Source organism: Gymnoscopelus microlampas, assembly GCF_963454915.1.
Source record: "Gymnoscopelus microlampas genome assembly, chromosome: 20".
Lineage (NCBI taxonomy): Eukaryota > Metazoa > Chordata > Actinopteri > Myctophiformes > Myctophidae > Gymnoscopelus > Gymnoscopelus microlampas.
In genome coordinates, this window is record NC_139957.1 from 15,791,525 (window position 1) to 15,818,248 (window position 26,724).

The 26,724-nt window shown below is 43.4% G+C and overlaps 1 protein-coding gene across 1 annotated transcript in view; it reads right to left on the reverse strand.

Annotated features, from left to right (window-relative positions):
• Nucleotides 1-26,724, reverse strand: part of gfra4a (GDNF family receptor alpha 4a) — a 184,991-nt gene that overhangs the window by 20,010 nt on the left and 138,257 nt on the right. The window contains exons 4-6 of the mRNA XM_084045749.1: nt 6,012-6,351; nt 3,816-3,925; nt 2,049-2,183 (exon numbers count right to left, since the gene is read on the reverse strand). Coding sequence (XP_083901875.1) covers nt 2,049-2,183; nt 3,816-3,925; nt 6,012-6,351 — 585 coding nt within the window. The remainder of the gene's footprint in view (nt 1-2,048; nt 2,184-3,815; nt 3,926-6,011; nt 6,352-26,724) is intronic.

The window sequence follows — 26,724 nt, forward strand, 5'->3', positions numbered from 1 at the left end:
TACTGTATTAATGTATCAGAAATGACCTAACATATTATTTATTCAATCAACCAAACAAACAAACAAATACAGCTGTTCTGCTGTCTGATCCAATTCTGTGTGACAGCAGCTGGATGCTTTTCAATGTTGTATTGGTCTGTCCTTCATGCTGCCACTCACACAGGCCTTTTCCTTTCATACAGTATATACACTTTTGGCAATCACAAATAACCCAACCACTTAAAGCCTGCGCACATTGTCGCCAGAAACAGATGATCTACAAGCTCACAATGGGTCGTATCTGCAATTTTTGCCGAATGTTTGCCTATTTTCACAGAATGTTGGCCTATTATGAAATGCCCAGAATAGGGACTCTAGGGTTGAAGTGGCTAACAATAGTGCTGAATAAATACAAATGATGGATCTTCCAGCTCCAGGTGTGTACTGTTCATTTGTTATAAGTCTTAACTCTTATGTATTATGTACAGTATGCCATTGTGATGCCACTTCTGTAGTAATGGTCATTGTGAACTATCATTGTGATGTCACTGTTCTAGTAATTTAAACGAGTGAAGGGTCGCACTCAGTTAGGGTGACCACCCGTCCCGAAATTCGCGGGACAGTCCCGAAATTGGACCCTCTGTCCCGCGTCCCGCATAAGCAGAGCAATGTCCTGAAAATCCAAAGATATGAAAAAAAATAAAAAATCAGGCAAAAATAAGAATTAAATAACATAACCCTAATCCTAACCCTAAAACCGAAATAAAGAAACCAAAAACTGGGAAAAAAACGAACCCAATCGGCCCAGAACCGCGCACGCGCAGGGTCCTCATGCACGCGCGCTGCGTGACCCCCCCCCCCCCCCCCCCCCCCGCGAAACGGGTTCATCTGTCCCTCAATGGGCCTGTTTAAAGGTGGTCACCCTACACTCAGTGGCAAGAGTGAGTATTCTTTTATCTATCCATGTCTTTACAAGAAAGAACAAACGTTTCTGCTATCCAGCCTTCGTCAGTGTGTAGAATTGGAGGTATCCTTCTGTTCTTCCTTCTAGTAATAAACATTGTGATGTCATTGCTTTAGTAATGTTCATTGTCAATGTCATTGTTGTAGTAACTGTCATTGAGATATCCCTGTTGTAACTGTCACTGTGATATCACTGTTGTAGTAACTGTCATTGTGGATGTCATTGTTGTATTAAACCATTTAGACCTGGAACACCAGACACAGATCAGGATTTAGAAGGCGTTTTTAGAATCGGCCACATATCTAATGGGTAACAGTCATTGCGGATGTCATTGTTGTAGCAACAATGCATCGCGACGCGACGCATTGTCAGCTTGTAGATCCGCTTGTAGATCTGCTATTTTCAAACATTTGAGTACTTTTACTTATGGTGCTTTAAGTACATTTTGATACCAATATTTTTGTACTTTTACTCAAGTAAATGTTGAATTCCAGACTTTTACTTGTAACAGAGTATTGTTTACCTGTCTGAACGGGTACGTGAATTACAGACGTACAGAGATTCCGTGCATTTATTGTAAGACTAGACCTGTGCCTGTCAGGCGCCGGTCTACTTGGGGGTAACCGCCTTCCATTCCGACATCTCGCCACTCCGACTAGTGGCTTCCGCGTGCGGTTAAGGTTAGGGTTAGGGTTAGGTATAGGGTCAGTTAACGTCGGAAAGGCGACATGTCGGAAAGGTGACATGTAACCCTACTTGGGTACGATGCAAGTTGGGAACAATGAAAATAGGGAATGCATGCCCCACCCTTTTCTGCAATACTCGTTATACCTGCCAGAGTACCCACTGTAACCGTCAGTCTGTCTACCTTTTATGCCCATATGGAGATCTCTATGTCTGTCCTTGTCCCTTTTATGGCCAAATATGGAGATCCCTGATGTTATGAGTATATGGGCATATGGTGAGGAGGAAAGGGGGAGAGGCGAGGGCAGTCCTTGTGCAGTGGTGGATAATGTGTGGAGAGTGTAAACTGACTGTGGAAAGTGGACTGACTAAGTAATCAAATGGCAGGTGTCGGGAATTCGACAGGTGTGGTGTCACTCACTCAGGCAGATGTTGTCATGGAAGAAAGTCAGGAAGTCGTTGCACTGCTCCCGGTGGTTGCCACTGGCGGTGCAGGAACACCAGGGTCCCACATTGGATGTAGAGTTGTCTAGGTAGTTAGGAGTTATTGTACTTCCTGGAGGACAGGAGGAAAAAGAGAAGGTTAGAGAGGTGGAGAGAGACAGCTAAAATCTATAACTAAATAGACACAAAGTCAGGTGCTTGAGGAGAGGAGAAAGAAATGGAGAGAGAGAATCAGAGACAAAAAGGAAGAGACACAAAGAAGGAAAAAAACAGAAGCAGAGAGAAAAACAGACACAGACAGGGAAACAAAGAGATACACAAGAGGGGGACAGGCACACAAAACGAGGTGACCACAGCAGCTGGTTGCTTTTGCGTGGATGCTTTCACACTGCCCTCTTACTGACCTCTCAATCCCATTGGAAATCAGTATGGCAAAACATCAAACCCCCAAACACATTGTCACCTTATATGTCACACATAAAAACCGCAGTGTAAAACTGTAGCACTTATCTGGGTATTTGTCCTGCATTTTTTACTCTCACATTATTTTCTGACTCACGGATCCACTGGGGCAGACATTTTGACGAGCTTTGATAAGTGCAGCTGGCCCCAGGGCAAAGTTCGTAAGCGGTCGATAGACACTCCTCAGATTTACTAATTTCTATTATGCCCACAGCTTTTTTCCCCTTTTTTGACGAAAGGAAATGATTTGGCAGCCATTCTTTGGGAATGGTAATACAGCTTTGTAGCTTGTATTTCTTTAAGGAGGTTGGTGGGAAATAAAATTGCTGCAATTGCTGCAGTGCACACACAAAAGTTTCAGTTTTACCTCCTTCGATTTTTCTGGGTCTCAGAGCTCTAAACAACAAAACCCTCCTGAGTTTCACTTCGAAACGAGCTGTCTGCAAAGGCCAATCACTTCTCTATCACGCATTCCTCTCGTTCATTCTCTCTCATCTTTTTTCCCCTGATCTGTCTTATTCACTCACTCTCACTCACCCAAACAACCTTGTTGTTTTCGGGGTTGTTTTTGGCCAAGAGTTCTTATCAACCTTTTGTGCACAATGCAATCTTTTATTTCATTGTTTTTCTCTTTTACAACTACAATGAGCCAGCATTTGCTAAGCGGCTCGCTCTCGCCAGTCTCAGCCGCGTGTGTCAGGGATAATTCATCCCAAAACAGCAGTCGATGCTTGTAATTGTGCTGCTTATAATGCCTACGAGTTGGATGAGCGCCCTGCCGCTGACTCCATCGATCAACGAGCTGCACTACCAGTGACAATCCTTGATTCATTCTTTTCATGGCTGTTTGGTGCTCCCGTTTTATGCCACCTTCCCCTCATTCTCTGAAGCCCTTATTGTTCCCATCACCTCCAGGCGATGGGTAGTCGGGTGTGGTGTGTGGCTCGCACAAAATATACAATTTAAATGTGATTTTTTTTTACAGAAATTTCACAAACTTCTACTGGCCACAGGCCAGTGAGGCCACACACCAACAGCCTGGCGTTCTGAATCACAACTCAGTTCTCACTTCATTGCCCCCGTTTTTCCTCATCAACGCACAATGTGAAACACATAACAATTAAAAAAGAAAACCAAACAAAACAAGATTTTGAGATAGACAGCGGGGGAGCCACGAGGGAGATCTCCATGGCAGTATTACATTCCAAGTCAGCAGGGTGAATACAACCCCCCAACCACCCCACCACCAATCAAACACCATTGAGAGAGATTCACTCCTTACCTATCAGTCCAGTGTATGCGAGGAGACATGCACCGTAGTTGTCTTGCTTGCAGCCGCTGGCAGCCTTCTCAGAGGGCTGGCAGTCGTACTGGAACTGAGCCCAGCGGGACCTGTGGGAGTGATAACATGCCATCCATCATTTACTCGCGCTTGGCCAACGCTGAGAGCCAAGTGCGTGTGCCACCAAGCACCAAGCGATTCCCACTCCTCGAGTGGGTTTGCGTGCGTAACCCACCCACCCCAGCTACCCAGACTTGCTTCCTCTCCACACTGTCGGTGCATCACTGAACTCCACTCATCGCTCTTTCTCCACTCTCCCTCCCCACACACACACACACACACACACACACACACACACACACCCCATGCAGTCAGTCATTTACTGGAAGGCTGCCAAGCTGTAAAGGCTGTAATGAGGGGCAAAGACAGGGGGCTTCAGCTCCACTATTACGAGCTCCGGTGTGCTGCTGGCTTCTGGCAGAGGGCCTCCAGATTAGGCAAATGAATTGGCTGGATAATGGAATACCCCCATCCACCCATGTCAGCCCCCCTCATCCCTACCCTACCACAGTACCTACGCACCCCAACTTTTGTGAGGGTGGGCTATCAGTCGGCAGCCCACCCTCTGTCCCTCATCATGAGAGACTACTGCAGGCTACCGTATTATATGAACATGGCATGATCTTCATCATCGCACCCTGGCTGTTACAACTGGCATTTGCTAACGGGAGATTGGTTCAGGATGCTACCATCTCCACATCATCTCAACATCTCTTACTTCATTGGTCACTGCACTGTAATAATGTGTGTGTGTGTGTGTGTGTGTGTGTGTGTGTGTGTGTGTGTGTGTGTGTGTGTGTGTGTGTGTGTGTGTGTGTGTGTGTGTGTGTGTGTGTGTATGTGTGTGTGTGTGTGTGTGTGTGTGTGTGTGTGTGTGTGTGTGTGTGTGCGTGCATGCGTGCGTGCGTGCGTGCGTGCGTGTGTAAAAGTATCGTGAATGGGCAGCGACAGCCACAGCGAGGCCACAGCAGGGAGCAGGGAGAGGAGAGAAGAGGAGGAATGATGTGTGATCAATAGCTCTGACAGTGAGGCTCTGTGTCTTCCTGACATTTAAGGTGGGACTAGATTAGACGCCGGCAACCATTCACTGTCAAGAGAGACAAGGCCTGGTGGACTGGAGGCCTTTAGATAATCACAGCAAAATATTTTCTTAACTAAGCATATTTACACCTGGCAATATGGAATTATTTAAATTTTAAGGCAACAATAGCACACTGAATTGTATTGAAATGATTGAATAATTGAAAAAATAAATCCACTTATGTTGTGTGTGTGTGTATACAGTACACACACGCGCGCACACGCACACACACACACACACACACACACACACACACACACACACACACACACACACACACACACACACACACACACACACACACACACACACTTCTGCCGCTATAGAATGTAATGCCCAAATGCATGCTGGGAATCCTAATTCGTTTTAAAGACTTGGAAGAAATTGTGGTTGTTGCTGAGGTTGAATTTAAAATTGAAATAAAACCTGCTTTCCTGTATCAATAAATAGCCTTGTTGCCACATTCAGATAAAATGAAAAACTTTCGTTATCTTAAAGGTGAACAGGGGAGGCCAAATTTTGCCAAATTGTGCAATGCTAATGATGCGGCTTTGGCTGTAAATCAACAAATAGTTTGAATGCAGTTTGGCAGGGAAGTCAGGCATGCATCCCAGGTGATAATGACCATGAACCTCTTACACATCAATGCGTTTTGCCTCAAGGTGCCACAAAAAAAAGAAAAGAAAATGTGGTTTAACAATACTGTCTTGCCAAATCAGGCTGTGAATGAACATGGCAAACACAGCAGGCCTACATTGTGAGATTCTAAATAAAATTCCACTAATTATCCCCAGAGAAATTAATTTCACACATCACGCACAATAGTGGATACATTGGAATATATCAGCTAGTGAGCATGGATAAATCTAATGGCAATTAAAAATAATCAAAGGATGGACGGACGGACGGACGGAGCAGTAGTAACTTGGTTTAGCCATTTTAACAGCATTTACAAAGTGCTCCACACCCACATACAAGCATCACAATGAAAGAGAAAGGGCATGTAAAACAGAAGTATGATCAGTACACACCATCACAAACCCCTCCCCTCCTACCTGCAAACATAGTCAGCCCTGCAGACGCGGAGTTGAGCCAGGCAGTTGGGCTTCTCTTTCTCCTCGTACGAGCAGACTGGCACGATGGTCTGCCTGCGTCGCTCGGCGCACGCTGTATCCGTGCACGGGCAGAACAGCAGCTCATGGGTGTAATCCGGTGGCACGCGGTCGAAGAACTTCCTCAGGGCCTTGTTGCACTTGGGCCGGTTGCACGGCCCTGAGCGTGCCGAGGGCTGGATGCACGACGACACGTACTCCGTCCGAAGCTTCTGACACGTCTCGTCAATGTTGCACGCCTTGGCTGCGTCCAGGCAGCGGTTGACAGTGGTTACTTCCGACTCTGGTAAAATGGAACAATGGGAGATATTTACTAAATGAATAATTGTATTGTGACACTATACGGTGCCAGCAGAACAACCCCATTCTCAATGTCAACAAGACCAAGGAGCTGATCGTGGACTTCAGGAGGCTGAGGAGAGAGCCTGCCCATTTACACCGGTGGCGCCGGTGTAAATGGTTCCTTGGAATACCCATCTCTGAGGACCTCACATGGGCCCCAACACACCACACACATGGTGAAGAAGTCTCAGCAACGCCTCTACTGCCTCTGTCACCTGGATAAATTTAGGGTGAGCCCCCGCATACTCAGGTTGTTTTACGACAGCGCCATCGAGAGCACCACCGCCTGGTATGGGAACTGCACTGACCTCGACCGCAAAGCACTACAGAGGGTGGTGCTGACAGCCCAGTGCATCGTAAGAGGTGAGCTGACCTTCCTCCAGGGAATAAATGAGAAAACCTGAAGGGGCCCATGCTAAACTGCTTCAGTCGCCTGAGAAAATAAAGACATTGTTGGGCACTCTATGCTGGGCACTAACACTATCACTTATGTACAGTGCTTACAGTTGATCATACACAAGAGGTGGAGATTTATTACCCTCTGCTTTATATTGCTACGCTTTTATGTAACCATGCCACTTTAATCATGCACATGAAACCATGATTATATACCTGCTCAGCTGCTACTTGATGTGATTATAACTGATGCTCTGTTATTAATTTATTTAACCATGTCACTTTAATCATGGACATGAAACTGACTTTGTAACTGCTGCTATTTTTACAAGCTGGATATTTCCCACCCACACAAGAAGCATTTCTGCCTTTTGTAGGCCTATTTATCCATTGCCATTTGTTTTATATCATGCACCTCATGTACTGTATACTGGAATTTTCATTATTTTGATTTGACTGTGCCTTCCTCTTATTTCATTTGCTCTGTGTTCTTTTACTCTCTATTCTCTTTCCCTATTCAACCTCTTCCTGAAACTGTAAATGTTGAGAGATTGCACTAAAATAATTTCACCCACTCTTTTACCCCCTGTAATTATATGATGTGACAATAAAAGGAGATTCTGATTTTGAGGTAGGTGGTACTAAAGTGGGAGCCAAAACTCAACTCAACTTTGTCACATCACAGATTTAGAGACCCAAAAAAGTAGGTGAAATTATTACTCATATAAAGCTCCATCATTGCAGTTTCAAGAAAGGTGGAAAGAGATAGAGAAAGAAACAGAAAAACAGGTCAGCTATCAATATATGGGCAGTGCATGACACTGTACACTACAGTATACTGTACATAAGGTGTATGGTTAAAATAGCAGCAGATGTAACAGCAGATATGTATGTAAGGTGCATGGTTTAAAGGACCAGTGGCATCAATCTGTCTTGAGGGGGGGGGGTCCGCCCGTCACACATGCACGCGCGCTGTGCACGCGTTTTTTTCGTTTTTTTTCGTGGTTATTCCCCTTTTATTTCCCTTTTTTATTACTTTAATTCGGTTAATTCGGTATAAAAAAATGTACTCCATGAAGTGCATATGTGTGGCAAAAAGGAAACGTTGCAGGGGGGGCTTATTTAATTGTTTTAATATATATATAAATATATTATATATATTTTGTTATCAATTATCATCAACATTGGCCGAATACCACCCAACTCACTCCAAATTAAAACTTTAACCAAGCCTAAAACAGAATAGAGTTAGAGTGAAGCTTACTGTAAAACAGAATAGAGTTAGAGTGAGTACAAAAGTAACAAATTCCTAAGCACAAATGTCTTCCTCAATAATATTTTTTGGAGTGAGTTGTGCAAATTTGTGGAGTGAGTTGTCCAAATTTGTGGAGTGAGTTGTCCTCTGCTGTGGAGGGAGTTGGCCAAATTTATGGAGTGAGTTGGGCTCTGCTGTGGAGGGAGATGTCTGGAGTGAGTTTGGCTCGATTTGGAGTGAGTTGGTTTTGGAGTGAGTTGGGCTGTTACCCATTGGCCATCATCTTCAGTTTCAAAGTGCTTTTTCTTTTACTTTATTTCAGTTTTAGGGTTAGGGTTAGGTTAGGGTTATGTTATTTAATTCTAATTTTTGCCTGATTTTACCGATTTATTATCAAAAATAAATAAATGAATCAAAATATATATTATTTTTTTTGCAAAATCTATTGGGTGGGCCAGCTTTATACCCAGGCCCACCCATGGCTGCATGATGAAAACTGAGCTAACAAATGTTCTCTTTTGGGGGTCCCGACCCTGGCACAAAACATTTTCAGATGGGGGTCCATGGCTAAAATCAATGTATTAAAATATTTTCAGAATAGCAGATCTACAAGCTCACAACACGTTGCAACGCTTGTGAGCTTGTAGATCGGCTATTTTCCAAAGTTTAAATAGGGCTGAAGTGGTTTATGTATGTTTTGTCAATTAAAATCAAGCTGCAAAGGCAAAGACACAGAGTTTCTAAAGTTTTCAAATAATTGTAGTGGAGTAAAAGTAGGCTATAATATTTGCCTCTGAGATGCAGTGGAGTAGAAGTCAAAGTAATGCAAATTGGAAATACTCCAGTCAAGTAAAAATACCTTAAAGGAGCTACACCATGAATTTAAAAAATAATAATAATATTTGATATCATATTGTTTATGTCCCTCAAACGTTTTTCAAAAGGTTTGAGCCTAAATCAAGCCTCAGATATACTCATTCCAACTAACTTCTCTCTGGCTTATAAAGCACTTTCACCTGCAATACCACATTGTCCTGTTTGGCACGGGGCGCTATTGAGCCAGTTTGTATGCATGTCATGTCCTGGTTCTGTGTGGAAAAAGTAAAAAAAAAAAATAAGAAAAAATTTATAAAATTTTTTTTTTTTTTTTTGGATTTTTTTTTTTGGGTTAGAACTGAAAAACGGGAGGAATTGTTCCCAGACGTGACGTAGGGTGGGGGAACAAATCTGACGGACTGTTTTCAGACCAATTTACATGAAAACCACAGATAGCCTATGAAAGCCTGCATGCTCGAAGTCGGGTATTTGTTGGAACAGAAGAGAGGTGGGGGAGACCAAAAACACACAAAAATTAAGAAAAAGTTAAAATTCATGGTGTAGACCCTTTAAAATTATACTTGAGTACAGTACATGTACTACTTTCCACCACTGATTAATTACTCACCTTCTGCAAAGATGACGAAAGAGAAACACACTTTTGTTACATAGGCATATTGTCTTGGTTTCAGAGAGCATGGTGGGTATATGAACTTTTGCCCTAAAGTATTTATATTCCATAATGTCCGACGTTCACGTCTGTTGTTTACGTTTACTGATGGGACTCATGAGAGAACGGAGAACGGAGGCTTAACGCACGTCATCAAGGGGCCTTCGTGGTAATCTGTTTCCTTTCAAAATGATGCACATTTGAAAATAAGAGTTTTTTTTAATCTATACTTGTAATGTTATAATTCCACACACGTTTTATTTTGATACATACTACTGGAAATAGAAGTAGCCAGGTAGCCTAGTTGAAACTACAACGGTGTCTAACCCTATACCTCTATGTGTCTAACCGAGAGTTATACTTCTCCACCCAACAGTGTATAACCGAACGGACCAAACCATTTTGGGATTTACACGGGGGGGGGATAAATGAGTGTTTATTAGTGCATGTCATGATTTCAAAAGCGGGTTCGGATTCTATTAACTTAAATTAAAAGTATTTTTTAATTATCCTAAATTACTTGGGGGGGGTCCAATCTGACTTGGGGGGGTCCAATCTGAAGCTAGGGGGGGACAAAACCCCCCCGTCCCCCCCGGGATTGACGCGCATGTCGACTTCATCCATTTTCAACCTATCTTCATATAATAGGTCCTCACTAATGCTCATGAATATGGCACTATTTTTGTCTACTCAGTCTGTCTCTCAGACTCAGAGGAGGGCTGTGGACAGGATATGGTCAAAAACTTGTATCGTCCTGCTCCTGCAGTTACATCATCTAGACTTAAGGTTGTTACACACCGGGGCGATTTTTTCGTGCGAATAATGCGTTTTTTTTAAAAACCTTATAAAGTCAATGGCTCCGTACATGGAGCGAAAAAGCGGAAAAGCGAAGCGAAAAAGCGTCTTTCAATTATTCGGAACGAGTCCGAATTTTGCGTATATTCGCTATTTTCGCCGGTGTGTAAGGACCTTAACTCTCACTTTCGCTTCCCTGTAATCCTGACGTCACTGGTCAACTTTCACATGCGCAGTAGCTCAGAACTGTCAGGAATCCTCTCTAGACTTGCCCTTGTGTTCACTCCCCCTAGCTAATTGTCTACTCCTCACTGGTTGCTACTCACCTGCTGTGTGTTTCTGTGATTAGTTTGAGGGTATATATTTCAGTGTGCTTCAACATTATCATTTGTCAGTTTGTCGTAGTAACGCCTGTCTTCTGTTCCAGCCTGAACCACCGCCCTTTGCCTGTTTGCTCCTGGACTAAGAAGTTGACCGTCTGTTTTTGGATTTAACCTTTGCCTTGCCCTTGCCTGCCTTGTTTGCTGTTCTTTGACTACATACCCCTGGTATGGTTTTTTGTTCTGTTTAATGGATTTAAGTAAAGACTGAGTAAACTTCATTCTGCCTCTTGCCTGCTGATTTCTGCATTTGGGTCCTCCTGAACATTCTGACAGTACAAACTGACCAAGAATGGACCCAGTGGAAGTTGACCAGATGAAGACCGCTCTTGCTAATCAGGGTGTTTTGCTGGGAACTCAGCAACAGCACCTTGCGTCGGTTGCTGAGCATTTGAGAAATATGACTGACACTGTGGCGGCGCTGTCACAGCAAGTCCAGGGGCTTGTTGTTCAGCCTCCCCAACCCCAAGTCAATGCTGCTGCACCACCAGCTCCTGTCCAGCCAGGTCAACCAGCTAGGGAGCCTAGGCTCCCGAATCCTGAGACCTACTCCGGGGAACCCGGTTCCTGTCGGTCTTTTCTTTCTCAATGTTCGCTGATTTTTCAACTGCAACCATCTTCATTCCCTAACGACCGCTCCAAGATTGCCTACGTCATCACCCTGCTGGCTGGAAGAGCCCGAGAGTGGGGGACCGCTATATGGGAGGCTGATTCTGCTGTGTGCCACACTATGGACGATTTTTTCAAGGAAATGAAGAAGGTTTTCGACCGGTCAGTCACAGGCCGGGAAGCAGCAAGGGAGATGCTCCACATGCGGCAGGGTAATAAGACTGTTTCTGATTTTGCCATTGATTTTCGCACTTTGGCTGCTACGTGTGGCTGGAACTTTGATGCCTTATATGATGCCTTTCTAGACGGTCTCTCTGAGAGTTTAAAGGATGAGCTGGCATCTCGGGAGCTACCCGCCTCCTTTGATGAACTTGTGGATTTGGCCATCCGCCTTGATAACCGGCTGCGACTCCGCTGGAGGGAGAAGGGGGGTAGTCGTCCTCCTCAGCAGCGCCTTCCTATCCTTCCCCCGTCCCAATCTGCAGCAGTCCGGACACCTTCTACTGTCACCACAGATGCCACGGAGCCCATGCAGGTGGACCGGGCCAGCCTGTCTTTGTCTTCAGAGGAACGCAGGAGGAGGATTGAATCGAGAGCTTGCCTATACTGCGGCGGGGCTGGCCATTTCAAAGCTTCCTGTCCAGTAAAAGGGAGAGCTCATCAGTAGAGCGAGGGTTACTGGTGAGTGTGACATACAAGAGCCCTCCTTTAACCAGGTCCACAATGCATGCTACTCTTAGTTATGTTAACCAACAACTGCCTATTTCAGTTCTGATTGATTCAGGGGCCGATGAGAGTTTTATTGATTCTTCTCTGGCAGAACAGCTTAATCTGCAGACTTTTCCTGTGCAGCCCGTCCTCAGGGCCAATGCCCTTGATGGCCGCCTCCTGGCCACTGTAACCCACATTTCTGCCCCTGTAGGCCTGTTAATTTCAGGCAATCACAGAGAGGAGATAGCTTTACACCTAATTTCCTCACCTCATGTCCAGGTTGTTTTAGGCCGACCCTGGCTTAAACGGCATAACCCTCATATTGACTGGACCAAGGATGTAATATTAGGTTGGAGTCAGTTTTGTCTCTCCCATTGTCTCAGAGATGCTCAGTGTTCTGTTTCCCCAGTGCCTCCACTGCAGGAGGAATTCCCAGACCTATCAGAGGTGCCACCAGAATATTTGGATTTGAAACCAGTCTTCAGTAAATCTCGCGCCACTTCACTACCCCCTCACAGACCTTACGATTGTGCCATTGAATTGTTGTCGGGTACAGTACCTCCTCGTGGGAAGCTATATTCACTGGCCCGTCCAGAGATGGCTGCCATGGACCAGTATATCAGTAACTCTCTGGCTGCTGGCATTATCCGCCCCTCTTCATCCCCAGCAGGAGCGGGGTTCTTCTTCGTGGGGAAGAAAGACAAGACATTGCGCCCTTGCATCGACTACAGAGGTTTGAATGACATTACTGTGAAGAACAGGTACCCTATTCCTCTTTTAGCCTCTGCTTTTGAAGTACTGCATGGTGCCACAGTATTCACTAAGTTGGACTTACGTAATGCGTACCATTTGGTCCGTATTAAAGAGGGAGACGAATGGAAGACAGCTTTTAACACACCACGAGGACACTATGAATATTTGGTGATGCCTTTTGGGCTTACAAATGCCCCCGGTGTGTTTCAAGGCATGGTCAACGATGTTTTGAGAGACATGATCAATAAGTTTGTTTTTGTGTATCTCGATGATATTCTGATTTTTTCCCCTTCTCTTGAGGAACACTCTAAGCATGTCCGACAGGTCCTGCAACGCCTTTTGGAGAATCAACTCTATGTGAAAGCTGAGAAATGTGAATTTCATCGCCAGACTGTCTCCTTTCTGGGGTTCATCATTAAGGATGGGAGTATGCAGATGGACGACGCCAAGGTCAAGGCAGTGATGGAGTGGCCCACTCCTACGTCCAAGAAGGATGTGCAGCGGTTCCTAGGCTTTGCTAATTTCTATCGTCGGTTCATAAGGAACTACAGCACCCTTTCCGCCCCCCTGTCTGCACTCACCTCCATCAAGGTTCCGTTTGACTGGTCGCCAGCTGTAGAGCAGTCCTTCAAGGAACTGAAGAGGCGTTTTACTTCAGCTCCCATCCTGATTCGGCCAGATCCTACACTTCAGTTCATAGTTGAGGTTGATGCCTCAGAGGTTGGTGTTGGAGCTATTCTTTCTCAGCGTTCTCCTGTTGATAACAAGTTGCATCCTTGTGCCTTCTTTTCTTACCGTTTGGATTCCTCTGAACGCAATTATGACATTGGCAATAGAGAACTGCTGGCAGTTAAGATGGCACTTGAGGAATGGAGACATTGGTTGGAGGGTGCTCTAGTGCCATTTTTAGTCTGGACAGATCATAAGAATCTCGAATACCTGCGCTCTGCTAAACGCCTTAACTCCCGGCAAGCACGTTGGGCTCTGTTCTTTTCCAGATTTTCCTTCACCCTTTCTTATCGACCAGGAAGCAAGAACGGAAAGCCTGATGCACTCTCCCGTCAGTTTCCCACTCCGGATCGCCCTGTACATCCGGACACCATATTGCCTAGAGACTGTGTGGTGGGGGTTCTTCGTCTGGACATTGAGAACACTGTTAGGTCTGCTTTGCAACAGGACCCTGGGCCAGGTAATTGTCCTCCTGATAAACTTTTTGTGCCAGTTTCTGCCCGGTCTCAGGTTCTACAGTGGGGTCACTCGTCACCGCTTGCCTGTCATCCTGGGGTGCGACGTACCCTCTATCTGGTCCAGCAGCGCTTCTGGTGGCCCTCGATGACGAAGGACGTAAAGCAGTTTGTGGCTGCCTGTATTACCTGTGCTCAGAACAAGACGTCCACTCAACCACCGTCTGGCCTTCTGCAGCCACTTCCTGTTCCGTCTAGACCCTGGGCTCACATAGCCATGGATTTTATTACAGGGCTCCCGCCCTCAAGAGGTAACACAGTCATCCTCACAGTGGTAGACAGGTTCTCAAAAGCTGCTCATTTCATTCCATTGCCCAAGCTTCCCTCTGCTAAAGACACTGCTCAACTCATGATAGACCATGTGTTTAGGTTGCATGGGCTTCCTGTGGCCATAGTTTCAGACAGGGGTCCACAGTTCACTTCCCGGTTTTGGAGGGCTTTCTGTAAATTAGTGGGGGCCTCTGTATGTTTATCTTCAGGCTTTCACCCTCAGACGAATGGCCTAACTGAGAGAACTAATCAGGACATTGAAACTATGTTACGCTGTCTTTCCTCTCACAACCAGGCCTCGTGGGCTGAATATCTATCGTGGGCTGAATATGCTCATAACTCTCTACCTGTTGCCTCCACTGGTTTGTCCCCATTTCACTGCTGTCTCGGCTATCAGCCCCCTCTGTTTCCCTCCCAGGAGGAGGAAGCTAATGTGCCCGCTGCCCAGCAGTTCATCCGCCGCTGTCGCAAAGTGTGGCGGGCCGCCCGGTCCTCCTTGCTGCGGTCATCTGCCAGGGTCAAGCACTATGCCGATCGTCGTCGTCGCCCAGCTCCTTCCTACCATCGGGGCCAGAGACTGTGGTTGTCATCCAGGGACTTGCCACTACAGGTGGAATCACACAAGCTGGCTCCTCGTTTTGTGGGACCTTTCCCTATCTCTAAGGTCATCAGCCCTTCAGCAGTCCGTCTCAAACTCCCTCGCCCCCTTCGTCGGATTCATCCATCTTTCCATGTCTCTAGAGTCAAACCTGTCAACCAAGGCCCGTACTCCCCGCCCTCCATTCCCCCCCCTCCGCCCAGGTTGGTGGACGGCTCTGAGGTGTACACGGTGCGTCGGCTGCTCAAGGTTCGTCCACGTGGCCGTGGGCGGCAATACTTGGTGGACTGGCAAGGCTATGGTCCTGAGGAGAGGAGTTGGGTCCCTGCTCGGGACATTTTGGACCCGGTCCTTATTCAAGACTTTCATCGTCGTCATCCTGAGGAACCTTCTAGGACGCCTAGGGGCGTCCGTGAGGGGAGGGGTACTGTCAGGAATCCTCTCTAGACTTGCCCTTGTGTTCACTCCCCCTAGCTAATTGTCTACTCCTCACTGGTTGCTACTCACCTGCTGTGTGTTTCTGTGATTAGTTTGAGGGTATATATTTCAGTGTGCTTCAACATTATCATTTGTCAGTTTGTCGTAGTAACGCCTGTCTTCTGTTCCAGCCTGAACCACCGCCCTTTGCCTGTTTGCTCCTGGACTAAGAAGTTGACCGTCTGTTTTTGGATTTAACCTTTGCCTTGCCCTTGCCTGCCTTGTTTGCTGTTCTTTGACTACATACCCCTGGTATGGTTTTTTGTTCTGTTTAATGGATTTAAGTAAAGACTGAGTAAACTTCATTCTGCCTCTTGCCTGCTGATTTCTGCATTTGGGTCCTCCTGAACATTCTGACAAGAACAATACAGAGGTTTCAGAAATATGTCAATATATTCAAACAAACAATACCTGATATTAGTAAACAAATAATATCACAATATGCAAATACTAATACTAATACTGTGTCCCTTTGGTTATAACACAATAATAATAGACAAAAATACAATAACAGTATAAAACACTCAAAATGGGTTTAGGTCAGTTTTGGCGCTTACACCGCCTACCAGTGACATCATCGATGTCGGGGAATCCAAGCTAATAGAAACTGCAGGCTTTCTATTCCTGGAAGGTTAGCATAACCATAAAAAAAAATGTAATCTAAAACAAAAAAATCACACCCAGTGTGAAGAGAGTGGTGCCTATCATGAGTTCATTTAATTAAGCTATTAGTCTAAGACTGGCCCCCAAGTATTTTTACTCAATTTAGTAACTTTCAAGTGCTTTGACTTGAATGAGTTACTTTTTACAGACTTTGATGACTTTAAAGTATTTTTACTCATTTGAAGTACTTTAAAATGTTTCTACTGACTTTTACGTGTTTTTACTCATTTTAACATCTTTTACGTATTTTTACTCATTTTAAGTATTTTTACTCATTTTAAGTATTTTTACTCAGTTTAAGTATTTTCACTCAAAAGTGTGTGTGTGTGTGTGTGTGTGTGTGTGTGTGTGTGTGTGTGTGTGTGTGTGTGTGTGTGTGTGTGTGTGTGTGTGTGTGCGTGTGGGCGCGCGTGTGTGTGTTGCACTCCTGTTTGTGTATAATTAGTGTAACTGATTGCATCTTTGTGTTGCAATCAGCCGCAGCTGTTGAGGTCATGCTCATACGGACACCCGGACACCCGGACATAACATACGGACAGACACACGGACAAAGTCAGTCCTTGGAGTGGCTAGCACCACTCAAAAACTGCCAAACCGTGATGTCACTGTGTCCACAGCCCCCTTAGTGAGGACCTATTATATGAAGATAGGCTGCCCAACTGTTCCAGTCTAATAGTAGAAACACACACAAGTCACAATATCATCAATCAACCCTTTGGCATAATATATCATAGCAAAGAGAGCACAAAACATGGGGATTATTGTCTAAAAGTTCAATGAAACCTGAGTGTGTGGCTTTCTCATTTTTTCATATCTACTCTCCGCTAGTCTACACCTCTTCAAATTTGGGTGTGTGCCATTCTGCATCAAAGTTCAAGGAAGAAACATAATGATCTCTATGATAGTGTAAGCACAGCGCCAGGACAGCTGCACTGGAGTCATCCTTCTGACCTCCTGTGTTACCTTAATTAGGATACAGAGATCCACTAATCAGTCCCCTTCAGCTTACCCTTCAGTAAGTCAGATGTCAAAGAGGTCCTGACATCCAGATTCACAGACTAGTAAATCTACGCGACTAGTGCTTTATCATAATGTGTGTAAATGCCTCCTGGGTTCATATACGCGCAGACACAACAGTAACTGAGCTGGTACCTAATTATACTAACACATGTAAAACTTTGACCATACATGTCACAAAATATGACCTGAATTATGAACCACATTAGAAACCATACAACAACCCTCCTCATTAAGATTGGTCCACGCATGTTAAACACTTTACCCTTTTAGTCATACCATACAACGACTAGCGAAAATGAAATAAATCTTGACATTTTATTTTATATTTCCGCCTAATAATATGCCCAAACACCAAGTGGAAAGTGGTTAATCTCAGATACAGGGTCTTTATGAATATACAATACATCATTGCATACTGTACATACTGTGCATGTATTATAAGAGCATATAAGAGTATACTAGTAACTAGGAGAGTAAAGCTGTATTCATGATTTAGATTTCCCCCACCATGTCCTATAGGGATAACATAAAGTATAGTATACTAGTTATCTGTTGGGTCCAGAATCTTAAAACCTTTGTTTGTTTTGATTGCGCTTGTATAATGAATTTGGTTACATTCTGCTTTGGCAATGTTTGGACTGTGTAGGCCATGCCTTTTTTATTTAACTGAACTGAAATTTTATGAAATTTCAAAACATGCATTGTGCACAATGGGGGATTCAGCCTACAACTACAAGCCCCTTGAGGGTATTGTTGTATCATGCACATGCATGTTGTTGTGTGCAAATGTCCAAATTCAATTCAATTCAATTCAATCAAAACTTTCACATTTTCTTCTCGTGTTCTATAATAGATTTGTTTGTGCAGTTGGCAGGAGATCCAGAGTTGTTCAGTTCCTGGGAGACATCTGCACAGCAAGGGGCACATGTGTGCGCAATAATCCTTTCTCTTTTTGTACCTTGGTTTGTTTGAAGAGGTTCTGGAGAGACAAAGAGAAGCCTCTAAACAATTTGGCTGAAGATAAATGTTTTTGTCATTTTGTGATAACCATTTTAGTTTATTTACTCCAGTTGAGAGCAACAGGATGGTTGGATTTTGAATTCATGTTGTATTCAGAGCTGCATATTGGATACAAGAGAGTGAGCAGTCAACTCCTCTTTATGTTCATTTTTTCCTTATGTAGGTTTGTGTGGTTATGTCTGCCAATTTGATTCTAAAAGGAACTTTAATTTGCATTCTACCCAACGTTGTACATTGGTATTGTTGCCAGCACCACAGCACTATAAATGTACCATCACAATAAAGTTTGTATTGTCTGTGTGTGACATTTATAATGAGATTTCACTAGTGCAGGTGCAGAACAGCAATGTATTCAGTTCAACCTCAAATGAACCAATTGTCGTTTGAATACACAGCTTATTTATTTAGTCACAAAGTGTCTGCTAATGTACGTTTATGGGGAACACCAGTGAATTTCAGAAGGTTATGTATTATTCTTATACCCTATGGCTTGGTTTGAATTAGGGACTGTCATACTGTGCCCTAATTTGTGATGTTACACAAAAGTAAACGCACACAGATAAAGAGAGGTGGATTTTTTTCATCCTCGCTCTGTGGTTTGAGTGAACCAAATCCCAGGCAATGTTTAGCAAATGATACCAATGGCCTAATTGGAGTCACTATTGAATACTGACTGACTGCTTTATCCATCTCTCTCTTTCTCTCCCGTCTCTGTCCCTGGACTTAAAAGATGCAGTACTGTAATACATCTACAGAAAAAGATAGATGTTCTTTCTCTCTATGTTTTGGAAGTAGAGACTAAACCAAAAGTATGATTATGTGCAAAGGGCCCCAATGTAATGAATAGAACATGAATGAGGGGTAAATGTTGAATGAGTCAAACCTCTGAATGTGTTTCAGCCATAGCCTAATGTGTGAATATTTAATTAGGCTAGTTTCATGTGGAGCAAGAGTGCTGGAAAAAGAACAGGGGTCTGTTTCCCTTAACTCACAACAAGAGCGGTACCAACTGCATTAACTATCTCTCCATCCACCTTTCTCTCCATCTGCCATTCATTCAGTCTATCCATCCATTGATATAGCCATCCCTCTTTACACATCTATCTATCTATCTATCTATCTATCTATCTATCTATCTCCCTACCTACCTACCTATCTATCTATGCTCTCCATCCATCCACCCATCCATCCATCCATCCATCCGTCAATCCAGCTGTCATTTCCTCTCTACACATCCATCCATCCGTCAATCTAGCTTTGAGACCGTCGTCTTTCTTTCCATCTATTAGTCATTCCTTCATTCTACCTACCTTCTCAATCACTCCCCCATCATCACCCCTTTATTTGTTCGTCCTTTGCTCCAGGCAGATTATTAATAGGAACTACTTATTTACAATAACAGCCTGGCAAAAGGCATTAAAGAGGCACTAAAAGCCCCACTAGCGGCCCTGCTGCTCCGTATGCTTCAAACCCACCAGGCAAGCATAAGCGCATGGACGTTGATTTTTTCCCCCACTCCATGTTAATGAATGCAGCCGAGATGAAAGGCCATTGGGACACAAAAAACATTAAGGGTCATCCTGCAATCTGTTTATTATGTTGGTTTTCCATTGGGAAAAAGTAGCATTGTACCTACTACTGTACTTTTTTGTATCACCTCCATCAAGGTACCTGGCGAGCTGAGGTGATACCAAAAAGTGATGTTAAAAGACTGCAGACTATACTGATTGGTCAGAGACAAGTTGATAATTTGGCCTGAGGCTGGCGCTAGAGGAAAGGTCAGGGGGTCACTATGGTTAGGGAGGCTTCTAGGAAGCATGAATGCACTCAGCAAGTTTCATGACACACCAACCATTTTCGAGAGATCTTGCTTGAAAGTCGAAATTGCCTAAGGGAGGCACTAGAGGAAAGGCCATAGGGTCACAAACGTCAGTAGGTCATCCTCTGGGGAGCATGAACGTGTACAGCAATTTCCATGGCATTCCAGCCAATAGTTTTCAAGATATCTTGTTTGGGACCAAAGTGGTGGACGGACGGGATGGACTATGGACTGTCATCGCCAACCTCAGAGCCTAACTAGCGGTGCTAAATGCAAATAAGAACAGAACCATTAACAGCTATAATTCCTCTCCGTCTTCCCTTTCATTACATCCCCACTCTGCTCTCACTCCTTCATCCATCCCTCTCTCCCTACTTTCCCTCCTCTTGGCTCTGAATCTGTCCATTTCCCCCCATCTCTCTGCAGAGGGTCAGGAAAGCCTACTTCCTCTTTCATTTTATGCCACATTATCTTCCAATTGATCATTATGCTCATGTTCTATTTATTTCTTTACTTATTTATTTAGTGAGACCTCCCAATCAATATGACCATGGTGATGAACCTACATGCTCTTGGCAGGCAGCAGACTCTCATTAGTTTGTAAAATGCCTGTTGTTGGGTCTCTCCCATCAGTGTGTGTGTGTGTGTGTGTGTGTGTGTGTGTGTGTGTGTGTGTGTGTGTGTGTGTGTGTGTGGCTCTGCTTGCGCCGAGCTGTCACATAAAATATGAATGGGAAGCTAACAACCCATCGCAAAGCATAGGTTATTCCCAGCTTAGCTGCTTAGTGGGCGTGTGGTAGAGGAGGAGGATGGGTTGGCACAGAGGACGAGAGAGAGAGAGAGAGAGAGAGAGAGAGGGCTGATGCAATTGCCGGGATAGGATGACAAAATGCAATCCAGCCTCGGAGTGGCCCCAGGAGAGGAGAACGTGCAGATTATTCACCTGAAACCCTCTGTTGTGGGTTTTTTCCCCCATCCCCCCAAGTTTTATTTATTTAGGGAAGGTTTGCTGTGCATGAATTCTCATTTTCAATGACTTACTCTTTCATGTTCATACAGTTGCACATTCGCAACTGCACGGTGGGGCAATCTGTCTTTTTTTTGCTGTTGTTCACACAAGCGGATTCACCGGAGCGGTTGGTGGTTAAGTGACTTGCTCAAGGGCATCTGAACAACTGTTGTTGAGGGAGGGTAAGACCATTAACTCCTTATGCCCCCGGTATGGGGGATTCAAACTGGTGATATCTTGGTCACTAGCCCACCTCTCCAGGGAGACACCCCTAAATTCTTATTAAATGGCACACACTGAAATGTCATAACACACCCAGGGCCCTATTTTGTGTGTCTTAAGTGCCGTTTCACTATTTTGAGCGGCCAAACAGCATTGGCCACACCTCCAGGTCTTAAATTAAGTCATAAGACTTGGTACAAAATAGGGCCCCCAGCCTTCGAGTGCTTAGTTAGGAAAAATAATTACACAAATCCTGTACTGTAAATTTAACGCATGTCTTATGTTTACTAGGAGAAAGACCCCTGAAAATGGGCCTCGCCATGATTCCTGCTTTCATCTTTGAAACGGGTAATTTTTCTAGTTGAAGGAGACAAGCTGTTAAAAAAAGAAGGGGGAAAAAAGAGGAAAACAACCATTAATCACATCTTTGTTGCTTTGGCAGCACACTTGTCAGGATGCATAGCGTGGACAACAACTTTGACCTCTCTATGCTTTCAATGTGTGAGGAATTTATGATTAGACCATAACAGTGAAGGTCCCGCTGCAGTAATTCAATGCAACATCAGTCAGACCAGTGGTCATTTGAATACACGGCTTGTTTATGAAGTCACAAAGGGGTTACGTATATATGAGAGTTTCCACAAGCCTCCACATATATTGCTATTGCCTTACAATGGCTTGGTTTGCATTATGTATTATTATCATAAAAAAAAACAAATTACCCCAAAGAGCCAGTGGTTTTGTGGTAACAAGGTTGATGATATCACATACAGTAGTGTCTGTTGATTTTAACACAACACTTCCACAAGTGCAGGGACAGAATAGCATTACTTGACCTTTTGAATTGGATCCTATCAGTGTACATTCTCTCTACCTATTCATTCATCCATCACTCCCTCGCTCCAACCCTTCCTCATCATATTTTCATCAACTTGTAAACCGAGAGAGTTTTCAGCCACCCTGCCCTAACTCTGGAAGTTGCACGAACAAACAGTGCAACTCCACAGAGAATGACTGGGTCAGGAGAGAGAGGCGGCACAGAAGCTGTGGCAGCATCCAGGAGGATTTTCTGAGCATCATAAATCATGCATGCTACAGCTTCTTGTTAGGGGCCCAAAGCACTACTATATGTAGCTCTTTTGGATGTCAAAATTCAGACCAGCGTTGTACAGATGTACCCATTGTACAAGTCCCCTCTTTTTTACAAGGCATTTGTTGAACTACTGCAGCAGCTTTGCTCCAACCACAAGTGTAACGTGGTGAATTCAAGTACTATTCCCTCCGTTTTCACACTGCTAGCAGGTACTGTACAAAGAATGGTCTCATTGGTTACTACTGGATACAGTTCAAGACAGAATTATCCACAGAGCCAAATTGCAGGATTAATGCCGTGTCACTGAGAACCACTAGTGTGTCAGAGCTACTTTAAGTGTTACTTAACTTTAATAACTGTATTCAAACATTCAGTTTGAATCCAGACAATGCAAATCTGTGCTGTCGGGCAGAAACCATCTATGTCCAAAATATTAACTTTTCAGGAAATGAAAAAAATAAAAACAGGTTTTTAGAACAACACAATACTGCCTCATCAAAGTTGGTATGATGACTTTATACATTGTCAGATACTTGAATGTGTCCTTATATTATCATCACTTATACAGGTCAGCCAAATACAGGTCAAGTGGAAATAGGAGGTTTTTGACCATTAATGTGGAGATAGGTTGGGTTTTTTTTCGTCTGACTTCGTCATTCTAATCAATGATGGAAAAACTGCTATCTCCAAAGTTGGAGTTAGGTGGTTTGACGAACAGTTTTGAGGATCCAATGGAGTTAGGAGGTTTAGTCAAAAGCACTCTTTAATACTTTTCATTGGTTCAATATTTGTATATCCCACACACAGCCGTAAAGGGTGTTCAATAGCACTGATTTAGAATTCTTTTTTTTTTTTAAGTTGAAAAATGGAGCTGGTTTCTGCCCGACAGCGACAAAATGTTTTGAGAAAATATATCCTGTCATTATGTACTGTACTGTATGTAAGCTGTTTCCACAAAACAAATGCAAGTTGTGTCAAATGTTGAATGGATGAATTGAGTTTTACACCGATATGAATGCATGCCAGAGGACTTAGTATTACATGTTTTACTGATCATGGCAGTAGTTGTCCAGTGTACCACACATAATGGATGTAGATATTCCGGTGTCTTAAAAAATGTCTCTTTTCTTTCTCTCACAAAACTGGTGTTAATTACCTTTCAACGAATGGTGTATTGTACCCGTTTCTGTGTGCATTGGTGCAGGTAAACATTTCAAGAGAAAAAAGCCCACATTAACACGTTATTTTAAAATTGCCTTATTCCCGTGTGCTTTTGATTAGATTTAGATTTTCTTTACACCCTTGCAACTGCATTACACTCCGTGTTGATCAAATATGTGACTTTCATCACTTACACAGTACAATACACAGTACAATCACATTACTTTCCCAGAAGTGAACACACTATAAAGCCTGAGTGATGCCATGCGTATAACTATACTGAGTTATACGCATCGCAGCGTTCAGTGTGAGCTTGTTGTGAGCTTGTAGATCGGCTATTTTCGATGCGTAACACTGGTGTGCAACCAAGTATAAGACAAGCGTAAGCGTTGCCTAGCTCTTAAAATTGACTTTTCATATGTGTGATTTTCTACTGTTGGCAAATAGTGACTGGCAAGCCCCAGGGCATGAGAAAAACATCTGAATTATTAAGATGTTTGGATGGGTGGTATCCCTCCTTCAAGCTGTCATTTCCATCTCCATGATGCTGCATTGTTTGCACGTGCATGTCAGGATGGCTATCATTATAGTTTATGTCATGCACCAACGCCTTCTTTCCTAATCACAGTCATCATTTATGTTTGCACACAGCATCCCATCTCATCTATTGCGTATTCGGAGAGATAATTGCCACTGGGACAAAAACAACTACTTAGTTGACTACTTAGTTGTCCTCGCTGAACAAAAAAAACAAACAAATAATCCACAAACAAAACAAACAAGCCAAAAAAGCCCTGTGCCTTGCTGTTTTAAAGAGCTTCAACGGGAGAAATTTATTTTTGTTTTGAGTAAACAACTCATCTCTCTCTCTCTCTCTCTCTCTCTCTCTGTCTCCCTCTTTCTTTCTGACCCTCTCCAGTATGTCTTTCTCTACCCCCCCCTCTCTCTCTCTCCCACCTGTTCTCCCTCTTCCACCTTTCTCAGGCTTCCAGGTGCTTTAAAGTAAATAGGTAATTAATCCATGCCTTGGGGGCTAACAGCGCCACATAGCAGCCCCCAGGCTCATCCACAGGCTTACAGGCAAGACAGAAGCAAGAAGGGTGCTGCTCATCAAACACTTTCTAAATCCACTTCTCAAACCCACCGTCTCCTGTGCATGAACCCGTCTCCTGACTGAGTCGCTCCTCCACCTGTACCCAGAAAACTTCTTGGGCTGGTGCTGAATTTGAAAGCGCATTGCAGTGACTCCAGTTTGTACTGACACTTTACAGTAAACTGAGATGCTTTGTTGAACGATTTGTATTATTTTGAAAAGTGTGTGGTCTATACTGAAAATTAAAGAAAGTAATGAGATGAAAATTAGAATAAAATAAAATAATGATAGACAATGGACAGCGTCCAGTTGCCATGGAAGGCAATGGGAGTCTGACACTGATCTGAATGTTGGTGAAAGCTAAATACAGTGTTCCAAGAGGATACAAGGATACAAATGTAATCAGACGACCATGATACAGTATTTTGGCTGAGCAGTCTCCTTCCCTGGTAACACTATGGAGGTGGCCCCTTATCTGCCTTGTTTATGATCTCAACAAAATTCAGACATAATCATAACAATATGTAATACACTTATAATTAACGAATTCACAATACAGTCATAATAGTTCAAAATTATGGAATAATCAAACAGGAGTTCTGTTCCATTTCTGCAACCATGAAATAGGGACACAGGAAAGAAATCGAGCTGACCATTATGTAAAAACATATCCTCACAATTATTTTGTCAATACAAAGGTCAAGATTATTTAACATGAATACTCACTGACTTCATGCATGTATTGAACTTAAAACAAAAACGTCTTTTTAACAGTATATATGTTAAACTGTCCTGATATGTAGCGCTGCCTGTCATAACAAGACAGCAAATTAACTGTGTGTAAATAACTGCTCGGGCGAGGAGAGGAATAACTACGGTAGAAGCATGCACGCACACACAGCAGTCGCTGCCTCCAGCAGTCACACCCTCCATACGCATGCAAAAACACAGAAGAAATACTAGATGATGGTCTGTTTGATGATGACTGTTGAACAATCCTAAAATATAAATATGAAGTGCATCAGAGCATTGAGGGCGCAGCTAGAGAAGCTACTGTTATGTAGTCCGCCCACTATGCCATTTGATTATCCAATTTCCTTCTCTCTTAATAAAGCTGTTGCTTCTCTACTTTGCAATATCAACTTCTCCTCCTCCATGTTTAAATCATAATCACTGTATTCCAATAGCGTGTGGACATAGTCATGTCATGTGAGGATAGTTTGGACTTAATGTCTTTTAACCACTTTCAACCTGACATCCCTATTTTGGGCATGTCAGGCACAGTATTTTCCAAATATTTTCAAATAATAATAAATAAAAAAAACTGCAAAATTTGCAGATCCACCAACTCAACTATTTTCACTATTCGTTGCACAACATGTATATAGGATTTAAGTGGTTAATCACATTTTCTCACTAATAAACAGAGTGAGATGGGCTTTTGGGGAGGGGAGAAAGTGCACCACTGTAGAGGAAAGGGGTTTATAACAAAAGACCATGAGATCATCATTACGGCTCAATAATCATTTTATCTTGATTATCTTCTTTCCATAATCGTTGGAAGCCCAAGTCGTAACTGAATCGAAAATGTGATTAATTGCCTAGCCCTGTAGGAAGGCGGCACAGGTGACATTAAATTCTTAGATAACTATAAATATAAGTGGATCCTGGGGCACTTGATCAATAAAAAAGATGTATGTAATTGCTACACTGTGGTATATAATATACAGTACATAATATACAGTGTTAACACTTTTTTTGGCTGAAATACCCTGACTTCACTACTTGAACTAGATACTAATCAGGTGAGGGACTGGATAACACAGTATGTAGTTTTGATTTGAATACTTTATTAATAAAATTGTTAACAGCACAGGTAGTAGAGTCAAAGGTTATGCTAAAAGCATAACACAAAATGCCCCAGGGACTTAAGAATGTTTATGCCCTGTTGGGCATAAACATTGTACAGTATCTCCGTATTTTAACTTTCTATGTTTTTTTTGTAAATGAATGCCCTACTTCATCATACAAGAGAGTCACATAAAAGAAGTGAAAATAGTAGATCTGCAAGCTCACAACACGTCGCTGGGCGACGGGTTGTGAGCTTGTAGATCGGCTATTTTCACTTTATTATTGTTTTTAACAGTTTTGGACATGCAGTATGTATTCTCGTCTGTTGTGGTCACGTAGTGCTTGTTCGCAGAAGGTTCACAGTTTGAACCACACCGAGGGCAAATATT